At 46.4% G+C, this 19,367-nt stretch overlaps 3 protein-coding genes across 3 annotated transcripts in view; 1 reads left to right on the forward strand and 2 right to left on the reverse strand.

Annotated features, from left to right (window-relative positions):
* gldc (glycine dehydrogenase (decarboxylating)) overlaps nt 1-2,098 on the reverse strand; it is a 16,161-nt gene extending 14,063 nt beyond the window's left edge. The window contains exons 1-2 of the mRNA XM_017412319.3: nt 1,701-2,098; nt 1,511-1,589 (exon numbers count right to left, since the gene is read on the reverse strand). Of these exons, the coding sequence (XP_017267808.1) occupies nt 1,511-1,589; nt 1,701-2,018 (397 nt within the window). The 5' untranslated portion in view covers nt 2,019-2,098. The remainder of the gene's footprint in view (nt 1-1,510; nt 1,590-1,700) is intronic.
* Nucleotides 2,099-3,082: 984 nt separating this feature from the next.
* coq2 (coenzyme Q2 4-hydroxybenzoate polyprenyltransferase) lies at nt 3,083-8,196 on the reverse strand. Its single transcript, XM_017412120.3, has 7 exons — nt 7,766-8,196; nt 6,900-7,066; nt 6,596-6,717; nt 6,395-6,480; nt 6,183-6,316; nt 5,749-5,937; nt 3,083-5,618 (listed from the first exon to the last, which is right to left on the reverse strand). The coding sequence occupies exons 1-7, from the start codon at nt 8,049-8,051 to the stop codon at nt 5,502-5,504; spliced, it is 1,101 nt and encodes a 366-aa protein (XP_017267609.1). The 5' UTR covers nt 8,052-8,196; the 3' UTR covers nt 3,083-5,501.
* Nucleotides 8,197-8,811: 615 nt separating this feature from the next.
* LOC108233761 (zinc finger protein 462) lies at nt 8,812-18,930 on the forward strand. The gene is made up of 11 exons (XM_017412431.3): nt 8,812-8,943; nt 9,249-9,283; nt 9,369-14,245; nt 14,318-14,580; nt 14,858-14,976; nt 15,274-15,414; nt 16,050-16,293; nt 16,454-16,596; nt 16,671-16,894; nt 17,116-18,160; nt 18,281-18,930. The coding sequence occupies exons 2-11, from the start codon at nt 9,274-9,276 to the stop codon at nt 18,415-18,417; spliced, it is 7,203 nt and encodes a 2,400-aa protein (XP_017267920.1). The 5' UTR covers nt 8,812-8,943; nt 9,249-9,273; the 3' UTR covers nt 18,418-18,930.
* Nucleotides 18,931-19,367: the final 437 nt, after the last annotated feature.

Raw genomic sequence — 19,367 nt, forward strand, 5'->3', positions numbered from 1 at the left:
AAACTATGAAAGGCTGCATTAAACTCCTTTTGTCTTTTTCTTTTTGCTATGTGTTGAATACTTGTTTCTAAAAAGGGATATAATCCAAAACAAGTTGAAAACGCTGAACAGGTTTGAATAAATCAGCACAGATCTTGTAAACAAACATCAACACAGATGATGTGAGATATCAAAAAGGAAAGGAAAGAAAAATAAATCACTTCAGCCTCTGACAACAAAACTACCTGTCGCTGCCAGAAACAAGTGATCTGAAGCAAGAGGCAACAAGTTGCAGCGATAAACTCAAACAAAACCGTGAACAGCTGTTGTGTAAAGTTTTTCCGAAACGTTTCGAAACGCCTGTGGAGGGTTTGGTTTCCCGACACAAACTGGAGATACTGCTGGAACTTTGGAAATGTACAAAAACAAGAAGAAAAATGAATTCTCCTCATATTAATTAAAGAGCTGTTGCTCCAGGTGTGTTGAACCCCTCCTCGGTTTAGTTTCCATAAATCTGGAGGCATTTTGTGGACGTGAACACAAACGGAGCTGAAAAATAATGTGCACGGCCAAGACTGCGGACATGAAAACTCTCAGAGTTCACCGAGACCGAAGGGAAAACGGGAGAAACCTTCCTGCGATTCTGAAAAACGGACGACTACGACCGACGACGTCCTGGACACGTGACGCGCTCTGGTCCAAACCGCCGTTTAGACCCTCTGAGGTTTCCTTGTCAGGTCACGGGCTGGCCGAAGACGCTTGCGTCTGCAAACGGTGACCCCACGGTTGGCCCAGACCAACAGCGAGGTCAGAAAATCCGTTCACCGTTGTTTAAAACGCAACGGAGTCATCCCAGTTTCACCGGCGTTGTGTAAACGTGCTCGAGGGAGGCGCTGTGCGTCACTTCCTGCAACAACAACAAAAAGGAAAAGCCTACTTCTTCTTCTACTGTTGCACAAAGATGTTCAGGGGGGGTTTCATATGCAAATGTAATGTTTGCATATGAAACCCAACACCGTTTCTGCACTTCGTCGCTTGGGTTTACAACTGGGGGGAGGACGTTTTTTTGTCTGCCTGTCATGTTAAATTATAACAAACCCTGTGGGGAGTGGCGCAGCTTCGGATGCTGAAACACTGAGGAGCAAAGACAAAAACACAACAGAACTGAAGTCACCTTGTTCAGGAAGCCCACTGGGCTGTGACGTAATGTGAACGCAGAAACCAGATTGAACTGGACTCTGGGGGGGGGACCTGGGAGCTCAACTTTACCCTCCAGCTGCCATCCTATGAGCATCGGCTTCCCATCAGGAGATTGGTGCCGTTTGGCGAAAACAACTCCAAATATGTTCACAGGAAGACTTAGCCGGGCTGAGCCTCACAATGGAGGCGCAACCTACATTTCAGCCTGGCTTGGGCAGATGGAGAGGGAGAGGAGAGGGCAGCTGAAAGGGGGCACAGAGGAGGCAGCTTGTCCCCGCTCACAGCACCGATACTGAAAAGGTTTAATGTTCAGAAATGAAGGCAAACTTACAGATGGGATCATCCATCTTCAAGCTGCGCTGAATCCGGATGGAGGATGGGACCGTGTTCTCAATCAGCTGGTCGACTGACTGCAAACACGCACCAAAAAAAAAAAGGAGTTTTAGTCAATAAAAAGTGTTTTGTGATGCATATAAAAGCGGAGAGGTGTAGCGAAGTGATCAATACAAAACAAATCTTACCTCCAGTCCCAGAACATCCAGCATTTCCCTCTTCTCCCGCTCACCTGGACCGATGTGCCGCTCGGCGAAGTCATCGTGTCTGGGCAGGATCCTCTCTATCCGCCGGGAGGAGGCGGCTGCGGACGTCCTGAGAGCCCGGGCTGCAGCCGCCGCCACTGCCGCCGGAGGCAGGGACCCCGCCGCCGCCGGGCGGAGCCGGACCCGGCTCTGGAGTTTCCAAACCGCGCCGCTCGTGTCGCTCAGCCGCCGGCACGGCGCGCCGGGGCTCGCCGACTTGGCCAAGAAGACCCAGCCCCAGGACTTGGCGCAGCTCTGCATGTCTCCGACCCACTCTGCCGGAAAGCAGCGAGCTCCTTTGTTTCCCTACACGCCGTGCGGGAGACGGGCTACTACCAACTCCTTCAAAGTGCTGAGTTTATACCGGGGCACGGTTGCACAAGAGCGGACCAATCAGCGCCGAGAAGCAGCGTGACGTAGCGACGAGCCCCGGTAAATACAGACTCACGTGCCGGAGCCTCCTAGGACCGAAAAACGGGAAAAGTGACGCCAGTGACTTATATGGATATAAGTCATTGAGTGACGCTAAAGAAAGTCCTCCAAAGCCCGGGCTGTACGCGGACCGGGCCGCTGCTTCTGGTTCCGATTCATTCATGTTTAATTAAACTAAATATTACTGGTGAACGCTAAGAGCTAAACGACTCAGCTAAACTGTGCTGAAGAAGCAGAAACAGAGTTTTAACAAAAAGCTAGCTAACCTAAAAGTAGCTAAAAGCTGAATGTAGCAAAACACTAGCTAAAAGCTGCAACAGGGCAACTAAAACTATTAAAAGGCTAGCTGAAAGGTAGCTAAAACAGTACCCAAAATCGGCAACATGCTAGCTAAATCAAAATGTAGCAAAAAGCTAAATGTAGCAAAATAGTAGCTAAAAGCAGCAGTAGGGGAACTAAAACTATCAAAAGGCAAGCTGAAAGCTAAACAAGTAGCCAAATTCTAGCCAAAATCAGCAATATGCTAGCTAAAAAAAATGTAGCAAAAAGCTAAATATTGCAAAAAGCTGGTTAAATGTAAATGTAGCAAAATACTAGCTAAAAGCAGCAATGTGTTAGCAAAATCTAAAAGTGGCAAAGGCTGACTAAAAGTAGCAAAAAATACAAGCAAAATCCTAGTTAGACCTAATTTGTGTAAAAATTAAAGAATCTATTTAGTTAACTTTTAGTTTGTGTTTCAAAACTTACTGTTTATGTAAAACATTAGCATGAAATGTGTGTTTAAAAGGAGCAAAGTAGTCCAAAACTATATTTATATATATAATTTTTATTGTTTCCCGTTATGCTGGTGTGATATTCCCAAATCAAGGACCTCATTAGTTTTGTTTGTAATATTTGATCATCTGTGGCAGAATCGAACAACAAACACAAGACCAATGCATGAAACATGATCGTAATATTGTTTATTTATTTGTCATTTACGGCCTGCAGATGGCTGAACGGGAATCTTTCTAAGAAACGATTTTTCAAAGAAACAGGAAGAAGGTGTGAGAGGAAAAACATTTCAGCTCTGAATAAATAAATCTAATTTAGCTGTGATTGTTGTGGGCGAGAGAAGAGATGATGTATTTTTAAGATGCTTCAAAACACCAAATAATGAACAACAGCTTCATCAGACAGACCTCCTTGTTTCTGATTATTAAAAAAAAGGGACATTTCGTTTTGGCATGGATCAGAACAGGAATCAGCCTGCAGGGAAGGAGGGAAACAGATCTGTCTTATTTGTTTTATGGCTGCTTCTAACCTGAGTCATCGCTGGCAGGTTCAGGTTGGGAACAAAATGTGTTTCCAACTTCAGCAAAACAATTTTAGGAGTTTTTCTCACTCGTACACAGAGGACACTGAAGGACAAACATTCCCTGAAGGAATGCATATCGCCCGCCGCCCTTCCCGCCAGAGTTTCAGACTCAAATCATCCTCCATCTGAGGACAACATCAGCCAACCTGCCGACTGTAGAGGACGTGTCAAACTTGAGGCCCGCGGGCCAGATCCGGCCCTTAGCGGCACTTTGTCCAGCCCCCAAGATAACATTTATATTTTATTCAGTCTGACCCTCCAGTTTGAGACAAACTGAGACGGTCGCTTCGCGTTTTCGCTTAAAAACCGGAGCCTGTTTAGTGAAGACTTCTCGTGACGTTGACTTTGGAGCCAAGAGTGAACAAATTTCTCAGTAATCTTTGATTTTTAATGTGGAAAAGACAACAGAGAGCATCAAACTGGGACAACAAACTCTTGTTGATGAACTTGCAGCCAAGAAACGATCTCAGATATCTGACTTGAGTTGACGTGCGTCACTAACTCGAGTGTCTGCATCAGTTTGTTTTGTCTTTTCCTGTATTTTTTTCTGGTTTCACAGTTAACATTAGCAGCTGCATGATTAGATTTTTAGCTGTTTTTATGGAGCTTTTTAGGCTCAGTCTGTTTTTCTTTGTTCAATAAAGTCTGTTTGTTCTCAATTCTTTGTAATATGAAACCGGGAACATGTATTTGATGTTTTGATATGAATGATTTGACATATTACATCTAAAATTAGGGTTAATTTAAGCATTTTTTCAATAAATATTGATACAAATTGACCCTTTGCCGGGACCAGGTTTACGTTTTGCCCCCCTTGTGTCTGAGTTTGATGCCCGTGCTGTAGAGGAAGGTGGATCGTGTTAAACTCTGTCTCCTGATCAACCTGCCCCCACCTTACAGGACAGGTGAACTTTGACCTCTTATAACCCACAGTTTCCTTATATGGGCCACCCGGTCCTAGAGGGGATTGGAACCAGGAGGACTTCCCTTCACAGCTGGGGCCGGTCTGGGAGGCGAGGAAGTCGTGAATTCTGGGACGCAGCAAATTTAACCGATGAGGGACGAGGACTGGAGATAAAGCTGGCCTTGAAGGACATTCAGAAGCTGGGAATGGAGGAGGGACGGGAGGAGGGGGGGAGTTGGTATCAATATGCTTCTATGTCACGTTTTTTTCTTAACGATCATGAGGACGTGTGTTCTGAGCTCATCCTTTGTTCAAACTATGAAAAAGGAGATATCTAACATTTATTCTGTATAACCCTGATCGAGAGTTTATTAAAAACTGCACACAGGCAGGGAGGGGGCAGTTCAGGTGGGTAGAAGCATGTAACTTGTAACTGTCACTTTTGATATTTTTATCCTGACTAAAGTTTGGCCAACAGGCGGATACCTGAGCAGAGACTCCTGAGATCTTCGCTGCGCCCTCCGTAAGTCTCCTCCTCAGCTTCCTGCTGCTTCTTCTGATTGATGATTGAAAAAAGGCTCGAGCTGACCCGTTAGGGGTCTTAAAGCCTCAAATGGAAGTCGCTGCGGAGACTCGGTGCTCCGATGAGCTGGCCGCGTCCTCTCTTGGTCCCCGAGCCGCCTCTTGGTTAAAGGACCTCATCCCACATTTTATTTTTCTAGTTAGAATCCGACTCGTCCGATAATTGAAGAGGTCTTTCTTAGTAACGTGATGTTTGCTTGATGCCTGGATGGTCATCTTGCATTAGATTAACTCCAGAATTAATCATTTAATGAATTAAACATTTTGGCCCCTTGTCTTTTGCCTTCCGGTGGCGGGTGATGAAGATCGAGGCAGATTGTAGATTTAACCAAATTACAGCCCACTGATGGTAAAAAACATCTAAGAACCCCCCTTAAAAAACAATAAATAATATATATATATTACAAGCAGATGTATATATTACTTACAGCAGATTTTTGTATAATTTCTCCATCTTGCTGCAGCAGCTTTACTCTTTATATAAATTACCAACAACGATGCCTAAAAACAACAAGAGTCCCAAGTTTCTGTTTGAGCTGAACTGCCTCCAGCAGTCCTCTGCTTTGTTGATGTCTACTCTGTAAATCTATGGGGGAAAAAAAAAAAAGAAAAATAGATATTTTAAGGAACATTCTGAACTTCTTTCTAGTTTAGGTAGTAGTTCTCGCAGGTAGATGAGGTTAGCGAGCCTCCGTGTTAGAGAACAGAGTCGTCACCTGGTGGGTTAGGTGAGCGGCCACGGCGGTCAGGGCGGCAAAGTAAGGAAGAGTTTGTTCGGCATTGACGCCGGCTACAACCAGCCCCGACATCATGGCCGCCGTGAAACCGCTCAGCCAGAGTTTGGTTTGCTCCTGGAACTTCAGCGCGGTGGATTTAACTCCCACCTTAAGGTCATCGTCTTTGTCCTGGAAGGTAAAACGTCAAGTTACCTTACTTTGAAAATCTTAAGCTCCCCTCTGAAGCTACAGATGCCAACAAAAAGCATAAAATACAATCATTACAGAGTAAATACCAGCTGTTATTGATGGATATTTGACACGAGATGTTGTCTTTTAAACTGGATAACAGTTAAATATCTTTGCAATGACAAACAATATCCAAGATCCTTAAATGTTTTACGTGAAACATGATCCACTGAGCCGTGCGTCACCTGATGAGCGTATATGGTGTCATATATCAGCGTCCACATCACTCCTGAGAAGTACAACGGGAGGCACACGGACCAATCACACGAGCCCTTCACAGCGGACCAGCCAAGCAAAGCGCCCCAGTTAAAGGTGAGCCCTGAGGAGCAGGAGAGCAGCTTTTACTCCACTTGTTTTAACTTTAGGTGGAGAACGTGACAAAGAACGCAGCACTTACCCAACACAAACTGAGGCCAGTAGGTGATTCTCTTCATCAGTGGGTAGGTGACGACAAGACATAAAGATGCTGCGCCCAGAGCTATGCTGTTAGGAACACAGAACCATGTGTAACAAACATTTCCATGAAGCCCCTGTGCTAAAGGAAGAGCTAAACAAATAAACTTAAATCTTGGTGAGAATGCAGTCCGCTTCTTCTTACCTGTAGTAGTTGAGACACAAAAGAACCCCGAGTGCAAGAGAGAGCTGCCCTCCGAGGAAAACTAGAGCCTGCATCCGGGAAATCTGCCCTGCTGCAATGGGGCGGGACGCCGTCCGGGATACCTGCACAAAAACACCCACACGCCCATCAGATGGACCCAAATTAGAACAAAAAATGTGCAATTATTAAAACTGCAACAAAGCTTGTTAAGTCAAACACTTTTTGGCTTGAATTTTCCTCTTTTTCTAACTCTAGAAAATGTCTAAAGATCCCAAAGTAAAAACTGTGTGTTGGTCTCATGTACTTGTCTGTCAAAGTCTTTGTCCCACATGTCATTGATGGTGCAGCCGGCGCCCCTCATGAGGAGAGCGCCGGTACCAAACAGAGCGAGCAGGCCCAGGTTGGGGAGACATCCAGGCTCTGCAGCCAGAGCGATACTCCACGTACAGGGAAGGTACAGCAGCCACGTTCCTGCGAAAAACACAAACAACAGCTTCAGGTCAGAGCTACGAGAGGACACTCAGAAATAAACCGGGTCTCGTCTGGGCCGTAGCTCTGAGCTGGTGCTAAAGTAAGACAGCTTATAGTCAATTAATTTAACAAAAAGTAAATAAAAGAAAGTGGCTGAACTGAACTGGATTTAAAAGACAAATGCTGCAGCCTTCTGTCCAAAATGTCTGACTAATGCTTAAAAAAAAGACTTGTTTAATTGTTGCTCCGCAAAAACCACAATATTTAAGCCCAGTAATATAAGTTATTGGGCTTAAATGGTGTGTAATCTTTTCGCATATAGAGTAAGCAATGACCACTTATTGGAGTTAAATTTACAGTTTATTATTTATAAAAGAAAGCAAATTAAAGCTTATAAATAACTGTGTTTTGAGCAAAAATGCAAATAAATGAGCAGATTTTTAAATTTGTTGCGAATTGTTTCATACTGTTCACTATCTATTTTATGTTAAAGTTAAGTTTTCGTTCACTCTGAAGCCTGTAAAAGCGTTTTGCTCCGTATTTTTAAATAAATTTTCCTAAATCATAAAAGTGTGTCCGAATCCCCAGTTTGACTAAAAATAGTGAATATATTTTTGATTGACGCGTGTTTCAGGTTTTCAGACAGCAATTTAAACAAAAAAGAGTGTTTTTAATAAATGGATGAACGAAGGGACGAACCGATGGGTTTGTCCAGCCTCATCAGTCGGAGGTACGGCTGAACACGAACCGGGGCTGAGTCCACAACAGAAGCAGCAGAAAGACTGAACGACCTTTTCCCGCTGAGATGAGCCTCTTGTTGCCTCACAGATGTACATATTCTGCTCTGGCTGCTCAACAACCGTCTCAGCACGACAGACTTCGAGTAGAAACCATTTATACTCCCGGGTGTTTCGTTTTGGAAGAAGTAGTTTGACAGGCGGCAGCTGGTTACAGTTAACCTGCTGGTCAGTTTAGCGAGCAACATGGCGATTTAAGCAATAATTTCCTCTTTTTTACAATTAAAAGGAAAAAAAGGCTTGAATAAAGGACTAATTCCGTCTTTGAAGGGCGAGAAAACACCGCTGAGCGTCCCTCTATTGTTGTGGTCCGTCAGTGTTATTGCTCCGGCGGAAACAAGCTCAGGGGTCGGAACTAATTGATGGGACACATCAACTTTTCAGCGGTATCTAAAATTAGAAGTTGTGATAATTTACGTGTAAAATTATTAGGATTATTAAATAAATATGTTTGTTTTACCATTACAATTTAATGTCTCATACTGGCTGCAAGATTTTTTTTGACACTGTATTTCCTCAGTAATTAGGGCAAACAATAAAATAAAAAATATCCACAAGCATTCACAGTTTATGCCCTATGAAGTAGAATAAGACATTAAAACTTAAAAAGCACACACACACACACACACACACACATACATATATATATATATATATATATATACTGAAAAACTACACACCTGGAACACCTGTCTGGAAAAAGATCTTCTAAGTCAGAAGTTCCATAGGTTTTAGGAAATATACTTACAAATAACAATAAAAGATCCTCTTTTAAATACATTTAACATAATTCTTAGCTTGAATACAAAAATAAAAATGTGAAACGAAGACTTTATTTTTATTTTCGACGATGGAGGGCAGTTTTCCGTTTAACCTCAACGGGGCGGTAGAGTCCACCGAGCGCGTTCAGCGCCGAATAAGAAAAGAGAGGAAGAAGAAAACCCGGAAGTTGGAAATCCCGAACTCCTAGCAATAAGTAGTCGCGGGAAAAATGGCGGAAGCGTGCGGTGTGTTCATGCTAACAACAGAAGTGTTTCAAAACATTGCCTTCTGAGCCTTCTGCCACGTTTATCTTCAGCTGTAAGTAAGCGAGCCGCGCGCAGCGAGCGTTTATCTGCCTCGTTTTCACCAACATGGCGGCATTTGAAGAACTTAAGTTAGTTTTTGTTTATTAAAAAAGACAGCCGTGTCTTTTTTATCGCCTCCTTCCTCTGCCGCAGCACAGAAAGTTGACTCGGTTCTTTTCTCGGCTCATCGGTCGTTTTTTCTTAAACAGACTGCTTTTTTAAAATATATCTTTGGCATGATTAGAGCTGTAATAAAATAGTGTTTTGTGGAAGAGAAACTGATCTTTGTATTAATTTCTTTCACTTATAATCCTTTAGGTGTGTCTGTTTTGAGGAATGCAAGATGCAAAGTGGTAAGTGTTGATCTGACAGTGTGTATTTTTTATTTTATAAAGAAGGCTGCACGTTTAATGTCGTTTATTTCTTTCTTTCCTTCAGATTCGATGCAGTTTTCCACCTTTGAGCGCCTAAAGGAGTCCAGCAATCAAGCAGCTGCTCAGTCGACCCCGATCAGGTCTTACGATTGTACCAAGTGTCCGCTAATCTTCAAATCAAAGGTGTACCTTTACGAGCATCTCAACAAAGTGCACTGCTTGGATGTGGACGCCGCTCTGAGAGGCGCTGGTTTAAAGTATGCAGAAAGTAACAAAGCTGGCGCTGAAAGTGGCAGCGGCAGAAGTTCGGGAAAGCCTTTCGAATGCAAGCTCTGTGACTTCAAAAGTCTCCACCGGGACGTCTTTAACAGGCACGAGAAACGGTGTCAGAGGACTGAAAATCTAGACTTAGTTGAAGCCGTGGTCATTTCTGAAGACCCGGACAGCGAAGGAGTTGACGTTTCAACAAATCAGTGCAATGAAGCCTCAGAAATGGAAGATGATCCTCTGTTTCCTTCCGTTAAATCTACCTCAAACACTAAATGCGCACCTAACGCATCGAAGGATATCAAAACGTACAAGAGGCCGCAGCAAACCATCACCAAGTTTCTAACAGCGTCGACTGAGAGCCCACATCCAAAGCTAGCTGATGAAACCAAAGCAGCTCCGACTTCGCAGGAAGCGCCGAGCAGCTGCAGCCCCAGCTCGAGCGCTGAGTGCAAAGTCAGGGCAAAGTCTCTGATAGACATCTCCCTTCGTGGCACTTTCAAGTTTTTGCAAAACGACCAGCTTTTGATCACAGACCACGTAGCGCCCAAGCCGAAGGATGGATACAAAGAAATCCAGAGCAGCGTCACTCAGAGTGCGGATAACCAGAGTTCAGAAGGTCCTCTTGCAAAAAAAATTAAATTGAGCAAAGAACAAACAGCGCTCCCAGAGCAGGAAAATGTCAGTAAACCGCCTCCGGTCAGTTCCGAGTTCTCATTTGAAGTCAGTGAGGATGAGGAGGAAAAGAAGCCCAACCTTAACAGAGACACGTCAAACCCAAAAGTTTACTTCTGCAAGCACTGCAGCTACAGAGACGGGAGCTTCAGACGCATGAATTTTCATTATCACAACGAGCACCCGTACATCAGGTGCAACGCAGCCTACATTCAGGTCTCCGACGATCAGAGTGCTTCCTTTCGCTGCTTCGAGTGTCCAGCCGAGTTCGTAAGCCCGGTGGACCTCAAGTGGCACTACACAGAGAAGCATCCCGACGCCGCGGATGTGTTCAAGATGAAGCTGAATGAGCTCCGCTTGGTGTTTAGATGCTTTTCGTGTTCGTTCACCACCAGCGTGCTGAAGGCTTTAAGAGAGCACTACAAGGAAAAGCACCCGGATTGTGAGTTGGACAACCCGTTGTTGTTCTGTCAGTACTCAGACAGCAGAAGCCAGGATGGATTAACTCTGGTTGAAACGAGCGAAAAAACCTCAAGGGAGCCATCCTCCGAGGAGGCCGGTGCGCCTTGTAAGGAGGACAGAAACACGCCTTCGCCTCAGCGCCCTGCCTCCAATGGAGCAGATGTGGCCCCGTATAAATGCAGCAAGTGTGAGTTTATGCACAAATCAGCTGTTGTTATGCATGTTCACTACCAAAAAAAACATCCAGATAAGGCAGTTACGTTAGATAAAATTAAACAGCTAGCCCGAGGTGCGTCACGGGTGACGCCGGAGAAAGAGACTTTTCAGAAAACAAAAGACAAACCTGAGCTGTCGCTGCAAAATAAGATTAATCCGTTTTCGCCCAAAGATGCAGCTGAGGCCTCCGAGAAACCCTCAGAGGTTTCTGCAACTAATCCTGTGCAGAATAAAAGCACAACGAAGACGCCTTCCTTTAAACGTGGCAGAGAAACATCTCCTGCAGCGGGAAAAACGCTGGCTGCCTCGCCGGCGGACGCCTACTACTGCCGATTTTGTAGTTACTCGAGTTTTGAAATCAGAAGCGTTCTCGGTCATCACTACGCAAGACATTCCATGAAGCCGCCAGTGACCATGAAAGGCATTCTGCAGTACAGTATCAAAGTTAGAAAAACGGTCGTTAAGAGTCAGATTCAGTCCAACGCAAAGAAACGGGTCAGAATAAGCAGCAAACCGAACAGCCGCCCTGAACAGGTTGCTGCTGGTGCCTCTGTGGAGGAACCCGATGCTTACGCCGATGCAGAAAAACTGTTCTTCTGCCACAGTTGTAATTTTGGGAATCCATCTGCACAGGGAGTGCTTAACCACCAAGTCAGGGCCCACGAATACATAATCACCAACACTAATTCTATTATTGAATACACAGCTTTGACCCGAGAGAAAATTAAAAAGTCTAAATCTGACAGAAAGGGCTCCTCATCTTCCACGTTTCTACCTCTTCCTGTCCTGAACCGCGGCGATGAAGAGAAGTTTTTCTGTGACTTATGCAACTACAGACACAAGAGTATGGTGAAGGTGTTATCACATTATTCCAAAACTCATCGAAGTTGTGCTGACAAGGCTGCTGTTCTGTATCAGTACACCTCTGAGGTTCTCAGACAGGCACGGAAGAATTCTACAAACCAGCAGCAGCTGGAGAAAACGGAGAAGCGAAAGAAAACATCCGACAAACCTGCAATGACCTCCTCGGGGGCAGCGCCGCCATCGGCCGGAGCCTCAGAAACCCAGAGGAAACTCAAGTGTTATATCTGTTCATACAGTACTCAGTACCTGTCTCTCTTAAAGGCTCACTTGAGGAAAACCCACAAATCCAAACGCTCGATCTCAGATATTTTAGGGGTGTGTTTTCGACAGGGCGCGCTAGAAGCAGGCTTCCACTGCGAGTGGTGTGTTTTCAGTCACAGAAATTCGAAGGTGGTCTTCAGGCACTACCAGGAGCAGCACCCGGAGTGCACCACGAACCTCGACTTCATACGCGAGCGGCTGTGCGTCGGCCTCAACAAACTGCAGCTGAAAAAGAGGAAAGCCAAACTAAATTCAGCGCAGCGGGCTGACGACGCGGGCAGCGGTTCAGGACACAGCAACGACAAGCCGTACCCGTGCAACATGTGTTCGTTTAAAGGCAGCTCCAAGTCAGGTCTGACGCGCCACAAGAACGAAATTCATCCCGCGATGGACGACAAACCAGATCCCTTACAGAACAAGGGGGCAAGCGTGAAAAGCCAGTTGGAGGACCTTAATGAAATGCCGGGGGTGTTTGAATCCTTCCAGGTGCCCCTGGAGGACACGGATGCAGCAGAGTTTCGGTGCTCGTCCTGCCCGGCCACCTTCCCCACCCAGCACGGCCTCAGCATTCACTGCGGGATGAAACACCTCGAGCTCATCAACGTGGAGGAGCTGAGGAAACGGCAAGCCAAGACCCAGATGCGCGTGCACGTCTTCAAGTGCCCCCACTGCACCTACGTCAACACCAACTATCAGGGAATTCTTGCTCACTGTCAGATGAAGCATCCAGATCTCCAGTCCCGGGCCGACAGCCTTCACGTGGATCTGGAGCATTTATATAACCGGAACAAATACATCAGAAGCTACAAATCCGGGGAGATTTTAAAATTCAAGGGGCACATGTGCCAAACCTGCCCGCAGATCTGCGCATCGCGGGATAAACTGAACAGCCACTGCGAGCAGAACCACAGCGCTGCTGCTCCAAGCCCGCTCCAACCCGCCCCTCAGCCTTCACCTGTCAGGAAAATAAAACTCACCAAGCCCCACAGCGGTCACGAATCTGTGTCTAAAGGGTTCCTTCAGAGTAAATATTCCAGACTGAAGTGCCAGCAGTGCTCATACGTCTGCACCACGAAGATCGGCCTCAGTCGCCACATGCAGAAGCAGCACGCGGACTCTGCCTCAAAGGACTCGGTGTACAAGTGCTCTCTGTGTCAACTGCTCTACTTCAGCAAACATCTGCTGGGGAGGCATTACGCCAAAAGGCACGGGAAGGCCGCCTATTTAAGATATTATGTCCCCGTACACAAACAGGCCGACCAGGAGCCGGAGGATCCTCCAGCAGCTCAGCAACAACAAAACGACTCATCCGAGGACAAAAGGCTCGTCTTTAAGTGTCCAAAATGTCCGTATGTGAACGTCACGTACCATGGCATCCTCACTCACTGCCAAATGAAGCATCCGGCGGTCGAAGCGAGAGCGGATCAGCTGGAAACGGGGGAAATATTCGTCTCCGACATCGTCAGGTGTTCGAATGGAAAAGGAACCTATGAAAGAGGTTACCTGTGTAAACTGTGTCCGCAGATTCACCCGACGTTGATGAAACTGAAAAACCACCTGAAGGCCAAACACGGGAAGGCAGCTTCTGAGGCTGAAGCAGAGAAGCCGGCTGGCGGTGACTCTCCTGGCTCCACAATGGAAGCTGTGTCCCAGGCGGACGCCCCAGAACCTGTCCCCGGCCCGGGCCCTCAGACGACGCCCGACAGAGAGCAGCCGCAGGACACCTCGTACGTTTGCCAGCTCTGTGCTTTTGCGACATCCAGTCGGAAAAACCTGCAGAATCACTACAAGAACATCCACAAACTGAATGCAGCCAGTCGGTACAAGCTGCTGCAGAAGTACAACAAGCGGAATCGCAACTACCTGAGTCAGTACGCCGAGCACAAGAGAAGTAAGACTGTCAGGTGTAAGACGTGTCCAGACTTGGTGTTTGACTCGTCTCCGTCTCTTATCGAACACTACAACACTTTTCACGGCTTAGGCAGCAAATCAGACTTCACGGTGATATCGCTTGGCATTAAAAGGAAGAAGACCACAGGGGTTTACAGGTGTGCACACTGTCTGATGAAGCTAAACGGACTCCGGTACCTCTGGTTCCACCTGGACCGCCACAGAGCGGAGATGATGGAGACAGCGGAGGAAACCCAGAAGGAGGCGTCCCCCACCGGCGCATCGTCAGACCCCGAACCCTCTGAGGTAAGCTGACTCTGATCGATCCCCGAGCTGCGTTTTCTCAGCTGATCACCGCTGACTCTGTTTGATTTGCAGCTCCGTGGGCGGGATGAAGCCACCGCCGAGCAGAGCAGGGTGCCGGAAGAGGCCGCCGCCACAAGGTCGAGCCGTCAGACGACCCCTTCCAAAGCCGCCGAGGTCGACCCGGAGGCGGAGGAAGAGAAAGACGGACTTCCTTGTAAACATTGCCACCGGCTGTTCAGGTCCCTGAAGGGACTCCGCCTGCATGAGCGCAGCCACGCCGTCATGGCCGCCATCAAGAATCTGGACAACCTGCCAACTATGGAGCTGAAGCACGAGTAAGGTCGACTTTTTATGCAGTTAACAGTAATTAAATCCTTGTCAGATTTGTCATAAAGGAAAACAAAACGGTAAATTAAAAGTCTGCAGTGAACGATTTCAGACAGAATCTCTTTAACTTCATAAAAGTTTACAGCTCCAGTTTGTAATGTCTCAGATTTTATTTAAAAAGTAAAGATTTGTCTTTGATTCGCTGCATGTTGTGCATCTAAAAGCAGCAAAAATCCCAATGTTCTCGCCTTCCGTGTTTTTATATTTCTTTGGTTTTCTCGCCAGCATCAAGAAGATCATCTTCTACAAAAGCGGGACTCTGAAGCCCTTCAGGTGCAGCTGCTGCTCCTATCGGACGAATCTCATGGCTCTCATGCACAGTCACATCCTGAAAACCCATCAAGGTCAGAAAACCTGCTTGAATCAGAGTAAACAGCTGTCAGGTTATTCTGATGGGATTAAAATCCATCCAGGACTGAGTCACATGAAGGATTGTTCCTGTTGGAGTCACGTTAAAATATGAACCCACAGTTTGACTAATCTGTTGATTTAAACCAGCTTAGTTTTTAAGCAGTTTGTTCAGATAATTACAAAAGTTGTGCTTCAACATTATAATTTACCAGACTGTGTGACTAATCTGCTAATTATCAGAAGGTTGTTTAGGCACGTTTAATGTTCAGTGCTTTTTGTTTTTCCTTCAGATATCATTCAGAAGGATTCGGTTCAGACCAGCAGCAGCAGAGATGAGGAGATCTCCCAGGAGGCAGAGAAGGAGCCTTCAGACTCACCAGAGAAAATAACCAACCCTCCAGAACCTGAAGAAGAACCAGAAGAGACTGAAGGCAAGTGGCTCTGCTCAGATACTGCAGGCCGGACCGTCGAGCCACAGGCCCGTCCACATCGGGACTTACTGAAAAACTACAAAAATTAACTCTGGTTTTAGATTTAATGGGTCAGAAATATGAAATACTTTTTCCCAGTTTGAAGCAAACAAACTTTAATGAACAAAGACAAACAGGTTGAACGTTAGCGTTCAGTTTTTCTCCTTTAAAACGGCTAAAACCCGATCATACAGCTGCAAACGTTTATCTTTGAAACGAGAAGAAAACAGGAAAGAAGACGTGCATTAAAGCAGAGTCGCTGTTAACTCAAGACATCATTTCTGGGCTGCGAGTTTATCAACAAGAGTTCAATCGGTCCCGTTTGTTGCTCTCTGCTGCTCTTTAAAATGTAAAAAATCAAAGATTACTGAAGAATTAAAACTTCCTTTCTTGGCTTTAAAGTAAACGTCACAGGAAGACTAAATAGACTCCAATTTTTAAGCAAACTAAGAGAACGGCTCTTATAACATTTAAATATCGTCTTGGGGGCCAGAAAAAATGTTGCCAGTGGCCAGATCTGGCCCTCGGTCCTTGAGTTTGACCCTGTCCCACGGCGTCCTCCCTAATGTGTCATGGCGTCCTCCTGGCTCCGACAGGAACTCTGTACCTGGAGCCTGCGGACGTGCAGCGGCAGCTGAACCACTACAGCCTGATGGCCCGGCTCGCTGACAGGCCGAGCAGCGGCGTGCTGGAGGCCACGCTGCCCGAGAACTGCCTCCTGCAGTGCGAGATCTGCAACTTCAACACCGAGCACCTGTCCAGCATCCGGCGGCACTACCTGAACCGCCACGGGAAGAAGATGCTGCGCTGCAAAGACTGCGAGTTCTTCACCTGCTCACGGTACGAAACGCAGACGATTTCAACCTTCTCTGTTCAGGGGTTTAAATGTGTGAAAAGGCTTCTTTTTTCATGAAATGTTGTCGAAACGATGTGTTTATGGAGGAATCCCTTATGTGTGAGCATTTAGGAATATTTTCCCTTTTTTCCGTGTTCCGATCAGAAAAACCTTGGAGATGCACGTAAAGATGGGCCACTCCACCTGTCAGTCAGAGCCGACTCATCAGAAGGACCTCCGCTGTCCCTTCTGCCTCTACCAGACCAAGAACAAGAACAACATGATCGACCACATCGTCCTGCATCGAGGTACGGCGCCGCGATCCGCCGCCTCGCCCGCCGGTACCAGCTTCCTGTTTTTGACCCTTTTTGTGTGTTTTCAGAGGAACGCGTCGTGCCCGTAGAGGTGCGCCGTCCAAAGCTGTCCCGTTACCTCCAGGGCGTCGTCTTCCGCTGCCACAGGTGCACCTTTTCCAGCGGCAGCGACGAAAACCTGCGCGCGCATGTGGCGAGGCATGATGACGTCAAACCGTACCAGTGCCGGCTGTGCTACTTCGACTGCGCTCAGCTGGCCCACCTGGAGGCGCACCTGAGCGACAAACACCAGGTGAGGATTGGTCTCTGAGGTCTTCGGCGAGGAGCAGCTCCGTTGCAGCTCGAACAGCAGATAAGGGTTTTAGTTTTTAACATTTGGCCCGGTTGGGGGTGAGATCGGACGTAGGATGGGGGAGTTTTCTTCCGGAGACTCCATTTAAATCGGTCATGTGACTTGGACTCGCCGGCCTAAAACTGCGTGCGTAGATTTAATCAATTCATTTTTTTGTGCAGGTTCTGAGAAACCACGAGCTTGTTGGTCAGGTGAGCCTCGATCACCTGGAGGCGAGGATCGACAGGATGCTGCAGAAAAACGATGAATACGACAACGACGACAAAGAGGCGGAAACTGAAGAGTTCGCTGCTGACTCCGATGGAGGTCCTCACGGCGACAGCGCTGCGGAGCGTGACGCAGAAGAGAAAATGGAGCTCGCCTCGGAGTACGCGCGAGGGAAGCAGGAGCAGCGTGGAGACGAAGAAAGCCCCTCTAAGGTTTCTGTATCAGACGCTGCTGCCCGAGCGAGGTGCGAGCAGGACTTCCAGGCTCGAGAACGCAGTGTCTCTGACGAGCATCCGGTCGTGGTAAAGGTGGAGGAGCTAAATCCCAAGGAAGGTGGCGATGGTGTCCTGTCTGAGGCTCGCAGCGGTCCAGAGAAAGAACGGCAGAAGGAGACAGCAGCAGGGAGCTCGTCCACTTTCAGAACGGCGGATCTTGCGAATGCCAACAGGCTGCGTGTCAGGGAGCTCCGGCGGAGCATCGACGCCAAGATAGAGGACGACATTGTGCGCCATGTTTTACTGCTGGACCAATCGCACCGGTGGGAACATCAGAAGCAAGCCGTCAAAACCGAGGGGAGGAACGTGGATTCCGATGCGAGTGTTGACGTGTCGCCGGATGAGGACGGCGGCCCCGCTTTGGCCCAGGACCAGGAAAGTCGTGCCGGCTCCATCTCGTCCGACACAAACTGCGCTCAAGCCAACAAGGCCCGGGCTCAGGGGGGGTTCCGACCCCGGAAGCACCTGCTGACTCTTCCACCCAGCTACACGCAGCTCAAACTGAGCTTCAAGGGCGGCGCGGGCGGCTGTCTGACCAGCTGCAAACAGGAAACCCACGCGGACGCACCAGAACCTCGTGAAGAAATGCCGGTGCTTGAGAAGGAACGCCACAAAGAGGAAGAGGAGGCCGCCGATTTGGAGCTGAAGAAGGAGGAGGAAGCTGAGGTGTCGACAGAGGACGCATCGCAATACAGGAAACAGGAAGTTTCAAATATTCACAAAGGTAAGGATGTTTTTTTTAACTGTATAATGTCATTTTCTGTCATTTGATAAACATCAGCTGCAGCCGAAGTTGAGTTTGGTATTAGGCGAAGTTTGAAGCTAATTTCATTTTGTTCTTCAGGCGAAACCACAACCACAACCACAGGCGAAGCTGCTGAAGTCCTGCGGGAGGAGAAACCCTTTGCTTGTGTGTTCTGTGGGCGAAACCTGACGAACGCCTCTGAACTGAGCTGCCACGTCTCGCGTCACAGATTATAACGGTTCCTGCTCCTACCGCTGCTTTTTGGAAAGCTTTTAATTAACTGACCGCTTTCTGTCTTAACCGTCGCTGATTAATGATTTATAACTAGGTTTTTCATATGTTTTAGATTTTAAACGTTTTCTATTAGTTTCTTTCATGAAACCGCTCTTATATGTTTACTCTGATGCATTCAGTAAATAAAATTCACAACAAGACAGTGACTCTACGCAGTCCTCCTTTGTAATAAAGGTCTAATTTAGATTTCCTATTTTGCTTCTTTGCAGATAATGTTTATATTAAGTTCAGCAGGGGCTTTTTATAATCAAAGTTTTCAAACCAAGGTGTTACTACTGTAAAATGTATAAATCTTTATACTGTGAACCGTTCTTGAACTGAAGCATGGTTGAACCTTAAAACCAAACCTGCGTTAAACATTGTGCCGTTGTTGGGTTTTTGGAGTTGTCATTTTGTTGGACATCCGTTTAGTTTGGTCTTTGTAAGAAAAAAAATAATAAACTACTGTTAAAGGAGCCAACATTTTCTTCATTTTATGTGCCCATAGTTGCAGATGTTGCTGATTTAGTTATATTTGTTTCATTTGAAACATTCCAAATTTGAATGAAAATATTTCATCCACTTTTAATTGAATATTTTGTTTTCATAATATCTGGCCTGAAAACAGTTAAACACATCTCTAAATGTTGTGCTACTTTAGCTTAGCTGTCAGTTTAGTTAGCAAAAAGCTAAGTGTTGCAGCTTAAAATACAGAGTTTGAACTTTAGGACCTGACAAATGTGATGTTTTTTTTTTAAACAAAGTAAATATCTTGTAATTTAAAATGAAAGATCGTCCATATAATATGTCAAATCATTGTTTTGTCTGTTGAACACATTTTTAATAACAAGCTACTGTTAGCTGTCAGTTTAGTTAGCAATAAGCTAAATGGAGCAGTTTAAAACTAGTTTGA

This window comes from Kryptolebias marmoratus, linkage group LG1, assembly GCF_001649575.2.
Source record: "Kryptolebias marmoratus isolate JLee-2015 linkage group LG1, ASM164957v2, whole genome shotgun sequence".
Taxonomy (NCBI): Eukaryota; Metazoa; Chordata; class Actinopteri; order Cyprinodontiformes; family Rivulidae; genus Kryptolebias; species Kryptolebias marmoratus.

Bases quoted from the DNA above. Each gene is read 5' to 3' on its own strand.
- coq2 (XM_017412120.3), bottom strand. From the start codon at position 8,051: ATGTTGCTCGCTAAACTGACCAGCAGGTTAACTGTAACCAGCTGCCGC. The intron at 6,317-6,394 runs GTAAGTGCTGCG...CCTGCTCCTCAG, and splicing joins CTGGCCTCAGTTTGTGTTGG to GGCTCACCTTTAACTGGGGC. The intron at 5,938-6,182 runs GTGACGCACGGC...TTTACCTTCCAG, and splicing joins ACACCATATACGCTCATCAG to GACAAAGACGATGACCTTAA.
- LOC108233761 (XM_017412431.3), top strand. The intron at 14,246-14,317 runs GTAAGCTGACTC...TTTGATTTGCAG, and splicing joins CAGACCCCGAACCCTCTGAG to CTCCGTGGGCGGGATGAAGC. The intron at 15,415-16,049 runs GCAAGTGGCTCT...TGGCTCCGACAG, and splicing joins AGAACCAGAAGAGACTGAAG to GAACTCTGTACCTGGAGCCT.